The sequence below is a fragment of the Scaptodrosophila lebanonensis genome, unplaced genomic scaffold, assembly GCF_003285725.1.
Source record: "Scaptodrosophila lebanonensis strain 11010-0011.00,11010-0021.00 unplaced genomic scaffold, SlebRS2 tig00000101-arrow-pilon, whole genome shotgun sequence".
Lineage (NCBI taxonomy): Eukaryota > Metazoa > Arthropoda > Insecta > Diptera > Drosophilidae > Scaptodrosophila > Scaptodrosophila lebanonensis.
Genome location: NW_022060569.1, coordinates 4,085,602 through 4,100,461, shown reverse-complemented (window position 1 = coordinate 4,100,461; position 14,860 = coordinate 4,085,602). Strand labels below are relative to the sequence as shown.

The following is a 14,860-nucleotide window of genomic DNA, read 5'->3' as shown; positions in this document are numbered from 1 at the left end:
ATTATATACATACATATATAAGTATGTATTACATTTTTTAATTCAACACTAATATGTGTCTTCAATTCCAAATATGATTGTTGTGAATGTAAAAGGTGTGTTTCTTCTTTTGTAAATCGCATGAATACAATCACAAAATAGGCTTAACGGTAAATGACTCTTAGATTTGTTCAGAATACATTTGTAGCGTTGTTAGCTAACACTAAAACGGTAAGTCGCTGTAAATATGCGATCAGCTGAGATGCTAGAGATGGGCATGGGGATGCTCTATGTGCTAGAGCATCAAAACTATCGATAGTTGAATCCGTCGATACCATCAATAATTCCATCGAAGTTTGAATGCAATTAACAGAAAATTTATATAATAACATCTTATAATTTATTGAGATCAATTAGAACAAATCATATACAAACATACATATGCACATCTGCCCGCAACGCGAAGAATAATATGCGTAGGTCCGCTTTCGGTTTCTGCTTTACTATCGCTTACGCAGTCGTTGCCTAGCGACGGTAACTGTAAACTTTTGGCATTTTGCCTTTCAAATTAACAGGCGTAAATGATCAAAGCGAAAGAAGAAATTTGACTTAAAACCATAGAACATTATTTATTACAATCAAGCAACAGTGTTCGATTGTCCAATGTATACATACTTACATACATACTTACATACATACGAATGTACATACATGCTATATATGTACGTACACAGGCGTACATACATAGTTGTACATATGTAAGTACATACAAGTATGCATGCATGTTTCTCTTTACTTTTTCATACATAGACACGAACGGTTGCTTGTTCTGTGTTTGAGTGTGTGTATATGATGTCCCCAACTATTTCATATTTGCGTTCTTTGTAATATGTTGTTGCTGCATAAAGTTACTAATGAAAACCCTAATGCCAAAAATACTAAACAAAGAAAAAACAAGTAAAAAAGCTAAAGTCGGGTGTCCCGACTTTGAAATACTCTGTACATATGTTTTCAATAATTATAGACAATAAAAAAAATTAAGAAAAAAAAAAAGTTGATCGATTTTACCTCTTTCGGTATTCGAACTCACGTAAAGGGTGTATAATTGCACATTTACATAGCAATTGCGTCTGTGTGAGTGTATGTATGCCTATTCGCATCTATTCGTGTATGTGTAAACATATGTGCAGTCAACCAAAGCACCAGCATCAACAGTCGCGGGCAGCGCTGCAGCAGCAAATATATTTATGGCTATAGCTTCTTGTTAAATCGGTCTATCATAGTGATTCATCAGTTCGAAATTCCAAGAAATACGAGAGTTAGAGAAAATCGCATTTGCGTGGGAGACGGGGGAGGGAGGGAAATTCCAAAATATACATTTTCTGCGTATTCACACAAGGCATCTTGGACTAAAATTTGGTGTTCCTAGGTCTTATAGTCTCCGAGATATGGGCGATTATACGAATGGAAAATCGGGAAAACCCCCATAGGGGGAAGTGGGGCACCCCCCACTCCCCCCGCTATAAGTCACGTTCCATAACTCCCGTAATTCTAAAAATTTCAAAATAAAATTTTGTAGTTACATTCAGATAGCGATTGCGTGTCATAAGAGAGAGAGAGAGAGTTGTTTTCAGTGAAAGGCGTGTTTGCTTAAGCTCTGTGTTTTTATACTCTGTACATGAAATGTACAGAAGTATATTAGGTTTACGGGAGCTGAAAAATGTAACAGGCAGAAGGAGGCGTGGCAGACCCCACAAAGTATATTGTTGATCAGCATGACGAGACGAGTCGATCTAGCCCTGTCTGTCTGTCTGTCCGTCCGTATGAACAACTGGATCTCAGAGACTATAAGAGATAGAGACACCAAATTTTGCACAAAGATGCCTTATGTGTGTATTCTATACGAGTTAGTTTTATTTTTTTGATTTTCTCCCCCACTATATCTCGGAGACTATAAGACCTAGGAACACCATATTTTAGTCCAAGATGCCTTGTGTGAATACGCAGAAAATGTATATTTTGGAATTTCCCTCCCTCCCCCCTCTCCCACGCAAATGCGATTTTCTCTAACTCTCGTAATTCTTGGAATTTCGAACTAAAAGTTTGCAAATGCCCCCAGTTAGTTATTATGTGTCCGTATGCCAAGTTTCACTATGATAGACCGATTTAACAAGAAGCTATAGCCATAAATATATTTGCTGCTGCAGCGCTGCCCGCGGCTGTTGATGCTGGTGCTTTGGTTGACTGCACATATGTTTACACAGGCACGAATAGATGCGAATAGGCATACATACACTCACACAGGCGCAATTGCTATGTAAATGTGCAATTATACACCCTTTACGTGAGTTCGAATACCGAGAAAGGTAAAATCGATCCAATTTTTTTTTTTCTTAATTTTTTTTATTATCTATAATTATTGTAAACATATGTACAGAGTATTTCAAAGTCGGGACACCCGACTTTAGCTTTTTTACTTGTTACTTTTAAAAATGTTAAATAATTTTTAATTAATTAACATTTCTTGCTCTGTCAGTGCAAGACGAATGATGTGTACATGTACATAGATGTATACATATGTATGTGTGTACATTCACACATTAGTGTCTCACACTAACAGCTGCTTGTATGTGTGTGTGTGTATGTATACTTAGTTGTCCCCAACTGTTTGATATTTTGTATTGCTTGTTCTGCCTGCATTTGTAAAATTCATATTTTGAAAATCCTTGAACGCAAAGTTGTTGATTTAGCTACGTAGATTACAGTCCCCAAATTTGAAATCGATCGGAAAAAATTTAAAATTTAACAAGAAAGGAATGCTAAAGTCGAGCAGGCTCAACTCTTATATACCCTGTACCACCCCACGCCTCCTTCTGCCTGTTACTTACATTCGCACAAAACTAGTATACCCTTTCACCCTTTGGGTACAGGGTATAAAAATTTAAAAATTTCATTTGAAAAGTGAATAAATATTAAAACCCCAATAATTCAAGCTTCACCACAAATTTCGAAAATCCGAGTATGCAGTTTTGTTTGTATCAAATTTAAACTTAATTAAAGATTTTTCAAACAAAAATTGGAGCTCGTTTTTCCCCCTTTGGAGCTCGAATTTTCCAAAATCCCTTCTTAGTGCGCACCTACACTATTATAGGATACTTGACACCAAATTTCAGCTTTCTAGCTCTTACCGTTTGGGCTATGGGCTGTTGACGCGGTTTCCTCTTGTGCCCCAAAAAAGCCCCAATAATTCAGTCTCTAAGAAAATATTCAAAAAAACCAAGTATGCAACTTTCTTTGTATTCATTTATTTCAAAAATGAGGATTTTTCAAACAAACTTTGGAGCTTGATTTCCCCCCTTTGGAGCTCGAATTTTCCAAAATCTCTTCTTATCGCCAGCCTACACTATGAAAGGATATTTGAGTCCAAATTTCAGCTTCCTAGCTTTTACCGTTTGGGCTGTGCGTTGATCACCAATCAGTCAGTCAGTCAGGACAAACTGTTTTATATATATAGATTTTGATTATGCAGAGCCTTGTTAAAAAAAACCCACCTTTTTAGATTTTGGAAATAATAACCGTGAATTATATTTTAAAATACTATTCACTGCTTTTTATACTCTGTACATAAAATGTACAAGAGTATATATATTCTTGATCAGCATGACGAGACGAGTCGATCTAGCCCTGTTTGTCTGCCTGTCCGTATGAACACCTGGATCTCAGAGACTATAAGAGCTAGAGACACCAAATTTTGTAGAAAGATGCGTTATGTGTGTACGCTGTGCAAGTTTGTTTTATTCTCTTGATTTTTTCATATAATCGCCTATATCTCGGAGACTATAAGACCTACGGACACGAAATTTTAGTACTAGATGCCTTATGTGAATACCCAATAAATGTGTATTTTGGAATTCAGAGTATTTCAGCTTTTTTACTTGTTAAGTTAGAACTAGACTATTGCGCTGCCCCAAAACTATGGGTAATATATACCATTTCTGTATGTATGCCTAGGATAACAAAGTAAGACCCCCTTTTTTGTCTGTTCAAATACTTTAAACCAAAACAAGAAAGGAATGCTAAAGTCGAGAAGGCTCAACTCTTAAATACCCTGTACCACCCCACCAAAAAAAAAATTTTTTTTTAAAATTTAATTAATTAATTAAATTAAATATAAAATGTTCCAAACATGCATACATACATTTACATTTACATCAGAATCGTGTCTATTCGTGTTGGTGTACTTGTACATATGTATGTATGTGTGCATTGGGCCTGGTTATATGGCTATAACTTTCTTTCTAATCACCATATCATAATAAAACTTGGTATATGGATACATAATCACTAACTGGGTGTGTCTACCGAATTTCAAAAACGGGAGTTATAGAAAGTCGTGAATAGGGGGGAGTGGGGGGGTGCATCGGGAAAAATGAACAAACTCGTCCTTTCTCGGGCTCAGGAGAATCTGTATACCAGTTTGGTTATTCTAGCTCTTATACTTTCTGAGATCCCACTTTGTGGGGTCTGCCACGCCTCCTTATGTGTGTTCCATGTACACTCGCACAAAACTAATATACCCTTGTACCCTTTGGGTACAGGGTATAAAAAGCACAATTTAGTAATGGGTCAAAAAGATTGCAAGCCCTTCACCTCATATTTTAAATTACACTAGCATTTTGGTTGCACAATATTAAATATGGGTCAAATAGGGCTGCTTAGTTATATTTTTGTATCCATAATGCAAAATACAATGTTCCTAATAGCTGTAACAGCGAATCTACCTGTTATGTATTTTTCATCATATACCCGTTGCAGCGCCTTTTTCCGAAGTTGTGGCACTCTTTTTCCTCTGGTGCACACCGGCGGGTGAAAGTTTTTAGGGATAGGTAAAGAAATATTTCGGGAATATATTTTAAAAATATGGGAGAGGTACTAAAGGGTACTTTTTTTATTTTCCACAAAAGTTGAAAAATACCCCAAAAACAGGTAGTTTGCTAAAATCATTTTCTAGAGAAACACCATTGAAAAAGGCACAATTTTATTTAAATTATACATAAAATTAATACACCTAGCAATACAAATAAAAAGCTAATATTATACCTGAAAGATGAAGTATTTGCATAAAATTAAATTTTTCGTTGCGAGCTAAAAAAAAGGGTCAACTTGGAATGCATATATCTCATTAACTGTAATTCCGATTTCTTTAAGAGTAAGATCTTCTTAATTTCTGGGAAATTTACGTGTATTCATAATCCCCAAAGCGTTCATAAAATTTTTGATTTTCGCAAGCTGTTTCGGCCTAAGGCCCCACAGTGCGCCGTACTCCTCCGAGTCTTTTAACGTTAACTCTTACCTCTTTCGCATTATGCCTTCAAATTCTATATTTGCTCCAATAATTACAGATTCTTGTATTTTATCTAATATACAATCTTTAAAAGCTTCATTCTCTCCTGGGCCTGACAACATTCCTAGTTGTGTGCTCAAAGAGTCTAGTACTTCCCTCTGCAAACCGTTGCTTAGGCTTTTTAATCTGTCCCTTGAGAACGGAATCTTTCCTGCTTCTTGGAAAGAATCGTTTATTATACCACTGCAAAAAAAGGACTGTAAGTCAGACATTACCAACTATAAGATCATTGCTAAGGTGACTGCCTTTCCTAAAATATTTGAAAAAATAATTACTTCTTTACAGCACCATTGTAAGTCTGTCTGCTGCCCTGCTCAGCATGGATTTTTTAAAAATCGGTCAACAACGACTAAACTGCTTGAATTTATATCTTTGTTAAATGATGCATTCCTAGCAAAGATGCACGCTGATGTTAATATACTGACTTCAGCAAAGTATTTGATTCTGTGAATCACGACCTCCTCCTCTTGAAGCTAACTTGTATGGGATTTCCCTCAAATTTTTTGAATTGGATTTCCTCGTATTTAAAAAATAGCATAAAGAACGTACTGCTCAGGCCGAATATTTCTAAAGCTGTTCTCGTAACTTCTGGTGTACCTCATCTTGTCATCTTGGCCCCATATTATTCACTCCATTTATTAATTATTAAGTTAAGATATTTCCATCTATCCTGCTGCAATCCCGTATACTAATGTATGCCGATGTACAGCAAATTTTTTCAATCAATCGTATCAATCTCGTCAGCTGTATGATCTAAACTGTATTCAACGGTGGTGCCTGGTCAACGTCCTGCACCTTAACTGTTCTAAATTTATGATTTTCACCGGCCCAGACCACATCTACTTGTAGGTACTTATGTGATTGACAATATACCATTGCAACGTATATTTACAGTTGAAGATCTTGGAGTTCTTATTGATCCCAAATTGAATTTCAATCTTCACATTTCCACTATCGTTAACAAAGCTAAGGGTGGTCTTGGTTTTATTAAACGATGGTCCAGAGAATTTAACGACCCCTACATCACCAAGCTACTTTACAGTTCTCTAGTACGGCTAGTGCTAAAATACTGCTCATGTGTTTGGTGTCCTCAGTATAAATTACATCAGGATCGCATTGAGTCGGTCCAGAAGCAATTTCTTCTTTACTATCATTATTATTATGATATATCTTGCAAAAACAATAATATGTGCACAAGTAGCGGGAGTTGAGATATTTTATAAAAATCTTATAGTAGATCACATGGGTACACATAGAAAGAAATAAAAGGAATATGAAAAAGTAAAAAAGCTAAAGTCGAGCGTCCCGACTTTGAAATACTCTGTACATATGTTTAGAATAATTATAGAAATTAAAAAAGTAAGAGAATTAAAAAAAAATTTTTGATCAATTTTTATACCCTGTACCCAAAGGGTACAAGGGTATATTAGTTTTGTGCGAGTGCACATGGAACTCACAGAAGGAGGCTTGGTAGGCCCCACAAAGTATATATATTCTTGATCAGCATGACAAGCCGAGTCGATATAGCCATGTCCGTCTGTCCGTCTGTCTGTCCGTCTGTCTGTCCGTCTGTCCGTCTGTCTGTCTGTATGAACGCAAGGATCTCCGAAAGTATAAGAGCTAGAATAACCAAACTTGGTATACAGATTCTCCTGAGACCAAGAAAGGACGAGTTTGTTCATTTTTTCTGATCCACCCCCCCACTCCCCCCCTATTAACGATTTTCTATAACTCCCGTAATTCTTAGAATTTTGAACTAAAATTTGGTAGTCACATTAAGTTAGTCATTATATAATCGTATACCAAGTCTCATTATGATAGAATGATCGGAAAGAAAGTTATAGCCATATAACCAGGCCCAATGCACACATACATACATATGTACAGGTACACAAACACGCATAAGGCACGATTCTGATGTAAATGTAAATGTATGTATGCATGCATGGAATATTTTATATTTAATTTAGTTAATTAATTAAATTAATTTAGTTAATTAATTAAATTAAATTAATTAATTAATTAATTTAATTACTTTTTTGTGGGGTGGTACAGGGTATTTAAGAGTTGAGCCTGCTCGACTTTAGCATTCCTTTCTTGTTCCTCTTTTGGTATTTGAACTCACGTAAAGGGTGTATAATTGCACATATACAAAGCAATTGCGTTTATGTGAGTGTATGTATATTTATGCTCGTATATTCGTGTCTGTGTAAGCATGTTCGCAGTCAACCAAATCACCAGCATCAACAACAGCCTCTTGAGCAGCGCTGATCGTGATCACCGAAAATTCCATCGAAACTGTGCGTGAATTCATTAAAAATCAGCCGAAATCATCATTGAAATTGATGGAAATGGAATTGAACATCTCCAAAACATCGATTTATCGCATATATATATATATGACCGAATATTTGGGCTTACGAATGGTGTGTGCACGGTTTGTTCCGCACAAATTGACTGACGACCAAAAATTGCTCAGAATCCGTCTCATTGATCGACGCTTGTGACCGATTATTTGACCAAAAATCACATTTTAACCATTAACCACTCGCCGTATTCACCTGATATGGCACCGTGCGACTTCTACCTTTTCGGAAAAATGCATTTTCCTATGAAAGGAAAGCGTTATGCAGACGTAGAGGCCATTCAAAAGGCTTGCACCGGCATACCGGCGACCATACCGGCCAACGAGCTAAAACACTCGTTCGACATGCTTTTGGATCGTGCAAAAAGCTGTATTGAAGCAGAAGGAGACTATTTTGAATAAGATAAATTGATTTTGCCGAAAAAACCATTTGTTCTGTTTTTTTTTTTAAAAGTCCTGTTTGCTTTGGAACATACCTTGTATATTCTGAATCAGCATGACGAGAGAAATCGATCTAGACATGTCCATCCGTCCGTCCAACCAAAGTTGGCATCCAGATTCTCTTAGGTCGAAGAAAAGGCGAGTTTATTTTATTTTCTTATTTCCCCCCTTTCCACGCTACAGAATTTCGTCACTGCCGACCACATTTTAAATGCTACATTAACCAAACTTTGCAGACAAAATTTTTATATAAATATCTACTTTTGTATATATATACTTTATGGGGTCAGAGATTCTTCCTTCTGCATGTTACATACTTTGCACAAACCAAATATACACTTTTTACCCTTCGGGTACAGGGTATAAAAACGACCTCCATATTTCACTATCAAACTCAACTTTGGTTCAACCTCATAATGCACTGTCTATAATTTTTTCTAAATTTAAAATTACATTTTATTGTTTGCAACAGAGGGAGGGTAGGTATCATGCATTAGAAACTCGTATTGGTCAAGTTTTAGTTGAATATACTCCTTATAGGTTAGTAATTGAATTCACTTCTCTTTTTTATAGCTGTACCCAAAGGGCAAAAGGCTATATTAGTTTTGTGCGAATGTATATAACACACAGAAGGAGGCGTGGCAGTCCCCACAAAGTATATATGTATATTATTGATCAGGGTGACATGGCAATTCGATATAGCCATGTCCGTCTGTCCGTCCGTCCGTCCATCTGTCCGTCTGTCTGTATGAGCGCAAGGATCTCAGAAGGTACAAGAGCTAGAATAACCAAACTTGGTATCATTCATCCAGTTAGTGCTTATCTGTCCGTGTGCCAAGTTTCATCATGATAGGTCAATTCTGAAGGAAGTTATAGCCATAAATAAAATCGCTGCCCATGCGCTGCCTGCAGCTCTGCCGGTAGTGCTGCCCGCAGCTGTTGTTGTTGTTGCTGCTTTGGTTCAACTTTCTGCTGCATACATACACGCATATATAGTAAACACTCATAGGCACGTGATGTAAATGTATGCTGTTAAAACTGAATTTAATTAATTAATTCAATTTTTATACCCTGTACCCGTAGGGTAAAAAGGGTATATTAGGTTTGTGCAAAGTATGTAACATGCAGGAGGAAGCATCTCCGACCCCATAAAGTATATATATTCTGAATCAGCATGACGAGAGAAATCGATCTAGACATGTCCGTCCGTCAGTCTGTCCGTTCGTCTGTCCGTCTGGATGAATGCAAGGATCTCAGAAACTATAAAAGCTAGAATAACCAAAGTTGGCATCCAGATTCTCCTAGGTCCGAGAAAGGACGAGTTTATTTTATTTTTTGGAATTTTGTACATTTCCTTTTGTTATCCTTTTCTTAGTCTCTACAGCTGCCAGTGCAGCTGCAGTCGAAGTTAGTTGATCTAGATTCGCCGTGCCAATCTAGCGCTTCTCGCTGTGCATTTGTACGAGACAACGCACTTCTACTTTTGCGCATATTGTTTAAAGGCTCAACTATTTGAGTTGGCGGCCTCTTAAATTCGTGTGTATTAATTCGGTTTATAGACAAACATAATTGGCCCTGCGCGGCAAAATATACATTACATTACATTTGAAAAGAAATCGTTCTTGTTTAATTGTCGTGTCTGACGCCCGCTTCAGACAAAACCCATAGACTAAAAAAGGCTACCGAATAAGCTCGGTGCCTCAACACCGTCCACATTTCAAAAGTTACATTAACCAAACTTTGCACACATAATGTATACATAATAGTCTACTTTTGTTTTAAATTTAATCTAATTCTAATTTCCTACAGTACAGTAATTTCCTACAGTAATTTCCTACAGCACCGGCATACTGACGGCCATACCGATCTAATGTAGAGATACTAAAGCGATTCCAAAATAAAATTCTAAGGATACTGACTGGCGCACCACTTTACATGTGGAACACAGGCATCCCGAGAGACCTGCGCATTGAATTGGTATATGAGACCACTCAACTTCTCGCGGACCGGCATGGCCAGCGGTTGTCGGCACACACTAACACCCTGGCCATAAACCTACTGGACAACAGCCAGCACCTCAGGCGTCTCAAGAGAACCCATCCCCTCGACCTCCCCTTTCGCACTTATTAGCTAGTATGGCCTGGCATAACTCAGCGATCTGCCTTAAGCACGTCACAGCCATCATGACAAAACGAATGATTGAACAAATCCAATGCTACCATATAATTTAATAATTGTCCTCTCTAGGGCAGATCTTAAATAAAGAATAAAGATTTTTTAAAAAAAACTTATGTATGTATGCATGTGTTGAATATTTTATATTTAATTAATTAAATTTTTTAGAATAATTTTTTTTTGTAGCCTATCTTTTTTTGTGGAGGGAACAGGGTATTTTACTGTCGAGCTTGATCGACTGTAGCGTTCTATCTTGTTATAATCTCTAAAAGAATGCAAAAAAACAAATCTCTTTGTGCGGTAAATATATTTCAATGTGAAAACAGAGTAAGCAGACGCGCCCCTCTATATCAATAAGGACTTACAATTTATTTTTATTTATTTATTTATTTATTGTTTAGTGATTTAATTACCAATGTGTGTGGTTTTTCTCCCGTTGCCGTTGTGCTCCGTTGTGTTTGACGCTGCACTTGTCCCATTCCAAACCACGTCAAATTATGCAATTGGAACATGTATGTATGTATGACTTGTTTATGCCAATTAAGCTTAAGCTTATGTACGATGCAGCGATGCAGTTATGACATGTATTTGCTGATTAGCAATAGAGGATAATATTAAAATAATGTCAGGCCATGAAGCTATTTACATGTTAACAAATCAAACCCCAGTTACCTTAAATGCCTTTGTACTGGTAACTAATAATGTGAAAACATATGCACAAACAAAATATATACTATTTGAAACATTATATTGAGCCGGGTTAAGACGGGCAATACCTGCTAGTACTACATAAATATACATACACGTATGTGTTATGTATGTACTTACGTATGACCATACATAGTATTTTGCACTATATAACATAGCTCTCGGAATGTACCTAAATAATTTGCAAGACTTGATAGATTACTATATGTCTCAATACTGCTGCCTATATTACCTGTACTTACCAAGTTCTTCATGTGTAAAAGTTACACATGAGACGATTTTGATTTTCTCTTATGCTCAGACAAAAATTGGTGAATATCAGCACAGTTACGACTGCAGTCAAAATTCTCAATTAATTTTGCTTTTAAATCCTCAAAGTCGGTTACACATTCTGATTCTAGAAACAATTTGACCGTTTCACACATTTTGGCTTTCGCTTGGACATATTTTTATACTCTGTATATTAGGTTTGCGGGTCCTGAAAAATGAAAAAGGCAGAAGGAGGCGTGGCAGACCCCACAAAGTATATATATTGATCAGCATGACAAGGCGAGTCGATATAGCCCTGTCTGTCTCTCTGTCCGTCTGACAGTCTGTCCGTCTGGATCACAGAGAGCTAGAGACACCAAATTTTGCACAAAGATGCCTTATTTTTGATTTTCCCACTCACTTCCCCGATAATGGGGTTTTTCCTAAACGCCGTTCGTATAATCGCCTATATCTCGGAGACTATAAGACCTAGGGCAATACAATTTTAAGTCCAAGATGCTTTATGTGAATACGCAGAAAATGTGTTTTTTTGGAAATTAATCAATTCATGTTATTGTATGCTCCATACTCGCTACTTTTTCCGGAATCTCGGCAAATGCTATGCCATGCACAATATTGTGCCTCTTGCTTTTAAAATCTCTGAGACCTTGATATTCATACGGATAGACTAACAGACGGATAGACAGATAGGGCTTCATTGACTCGTCTTGTCAAGCTTGTCTGCCACGCCTCCTTCTGCCTTTTACAAAGTAAACTTTGCACAAACCTAATATACTCTCGTACCTTTCTGGTGCAATTATATACAGAAGTTCAAAAATATATACGCATTGTGGCACTTGACAATCATATTTTTAAGAAGTTATGTTGGTCAACTGTATAGCAGAAGTAGTAAAGTGCGGTTGTAACATGAAACAAGTAAAAAAGCTAAAGTCGGGTGTCCCGACTTCGAAATACTCTGTACATATGTTTACAATAATTATAGAAAATAAAAAAAATTAAGAAAATAAAAAAAAAAATTTGATCGATTTTACCTCTCTCGGTATTCGAACTCACGTAAAGGGTGTATAATTGCACATTTACATAGCAATTGCGTTTGTGTGAGTGTATGTATCCCTATGCGCATCAATTCGTGTCTGTGTAAGCATTTTCGCAGTCAACCAAACAGCAACATCAACAACAGCCGCGGGCAGCGGTTGAGCAGCGCTGCAGCAGCGCTGCATCAGCAAATATATTTATGGCTATAACTTCTTGTTAAATCGGTTTATCATAATGAAATTTGGCATACGGACACATAATAACTAACTGGGGGTATTTCCAAAATTTTAGTTCGAAATTCCAAGAATTACGGGAGTTACGATTTGCGGGGTAGAGGGGGGAGGGAGGGGAATTCCAAAATATACATTTTCTGCGTATTCACATAAGGCATCTGGGACTAAAATTTGGTGTTCCTAGGTCTTATAGTCTCCGAGATATAGGCGATTATACGAATGGAAAATCGGGAAAACCCCCATAGGGGGGAAGTGGGGGGGAAAATCAAAAAAATAAAACAAACTCGTATAGATTACACACATAACGCATCTTCGTGCAAAATTTGGTGTCTCTATCTCTTATAGTCTCTGAGATCCAGGTGTTCATACGGACGGGCAGACGGACAGACGGACAGACAGACAGACAGGGCTAGATCGACTCGTCTCGTCATGCTGATCAAGAATATATATACTTTGTGGGGTCTGCCACGCCTCCTTCTGCCTGTTACATTTTTCAGCTCCCGCAAACCTAATATACTCTTGTACATTTCATGTACAGAGTATAAAAACATTCACAACTTAATAAACTCACTAACTTATTGTATATAAATACTTTACCCGAAACGTTGTATCAGCTTTTCAATTACAAGGGAATAACAGGCACAAGAAAGGGAGTACATTGCCATTCCCCAGCATCCAAAGCGTACGCCTTCTTCATATTGTAATTGTCGTGCTGAACCTTCCATTGCTTTTGGGTCACCATCAAATACAGCCTCCCCTACAAAATCCGTAAAATACAATGAGTAACAGACGTGAGCCATCCAGCAAAATAGATTTGTAAGGCAGACAATGCGCAGAGAGTACGGCATGTACACAATAGAGTTTAAGTAATGTGACATGGACTTTATATCTGTATTCTCGGTGAAGCTTGGTATTTGTGCATCGTCAGTACACATTTCTTGATTATCCGTAAACGAAGTTTCATCAACGTTGGCATCAATTTCGCACAAATTGTGGGTCGGCGGTGTAGCTTTTAGCTTAGGAAAAGAAAAACTACAAGGGTCAATGAAAGACAGATACTAGGTAACTAAAATATATTTAAGAATAAATAAAAATAATAATAATATGAAAAACAATTAAATATATTTGGATTTTTGGTATTAAGATGAAGTGGATAAATAGTACCTGTTCATTAATTTCGCCACTTTTGTAGATGTCTTTATTGTCAAATGCTCCATAATTTACACCCGACGTTTCTAAGACATTATCTTCATTTGGACTTGCTTTAGGTTTTGGATTTAGTAAGACCCAAAGAGGAATTTCCTTAAAGCTTGTAATTGTAAATGTTACGCAGGCGATAAAAATGAACGTTATAATAGTGAACACGGCCTTAACATGCCCACCAAGACGTCGACCTATAATTATGTATTTTGTATGAAACCAACTACTATAAAGTTATTTTACATACCTATTGACGTTGAATCCCAATTTATGCCACCCATTGAGTATCCGAAAAAGCCTCCTAAGCCGGCCATTATAGTGAACGTAGATAAGCCTTTTGCATGGTCCGCCGGAATACACACATCTAACAGGTACGCTCTTGAAGGACTTTGACAAGCATCGGCATCAAAGTCAAGTAAAACAGTTCCCAATACAGTGAAGAAAATGCCCCATGGATGTGCAGTTTTTTTAATTTCTGGAACTTTGGTTTCCGAAGCCGTTGCCCGGTGTGGAGACATATTAATATTATGTGTTTCCGCAGAAGTAATATTCATGGAACTAATTTGAGAATGAGCATTTTCATCACCAAACCAATACCCCAAGGCTTCTCCATTGGGCACCAAAAGAAGTCCTATGTAGCATTAAAAAGAATCGGAAAAAATGTAATATATTTATTTACTGTTATTGTTTAATGGATAAATAACCAACTTATTGTTAATGTATAGATATATATGGTGTGACACTAATATTTAATTAATATTTTGAATATCGTTTCTCTTACAGTTTTTAATGGGTTTTTATAGTAGGGTACACTAGTTTTGTGCGAGTGTATGTAACACACAGAAGGTGTGGCCCGCCAAAGTATATATAATATTGATTAGTACGACAAGACGAGCCGATATAGCCATGTCTGCCAGTCCGCCCGTCTGCCTGTGTGTCCATCCATATGAGAGCAAGGATCTCGGAAAGTATAAAAGCTACAATAACAAAACTTGGTATCCAGACTCTTCTAAGACCGAGAAAGTACGAGCTTGAGTTTTTTTTCGATGC

General features: G+C 37.0%; 1 protein-coding gene across 1 annotated transcript in view; it reads right to left on the bottom strand.

Annotated features, from left to right (window-relative positions):
• LOC115628089 (proton-associated sugar transporter A) overlaps nt 1–14,860 on the bottom strand; it is a 172,289-nt gene that overhangs the window by 105,481 nt on the left and 51,948 nt on the right. The window contains exons 3-5 of the mRNA XM_030524066.1: nt 14,058–14,441; nt 13,775–14,004; nt 13,208–13,626 (exon numbers count right to left, since the gene is read on the bottom strand). Coding sequence (XP_030379926.1) covers nt 13,208–13,626; nt 13,775–14,004; nt 14,058–14,441 — 1,033 coding nt within the window. The remainder of the gene's footprint in view (nt 1–13,207; nt 13,627–13,774; nt 14,005–14,057; nt 14,442–14,860) is intronic.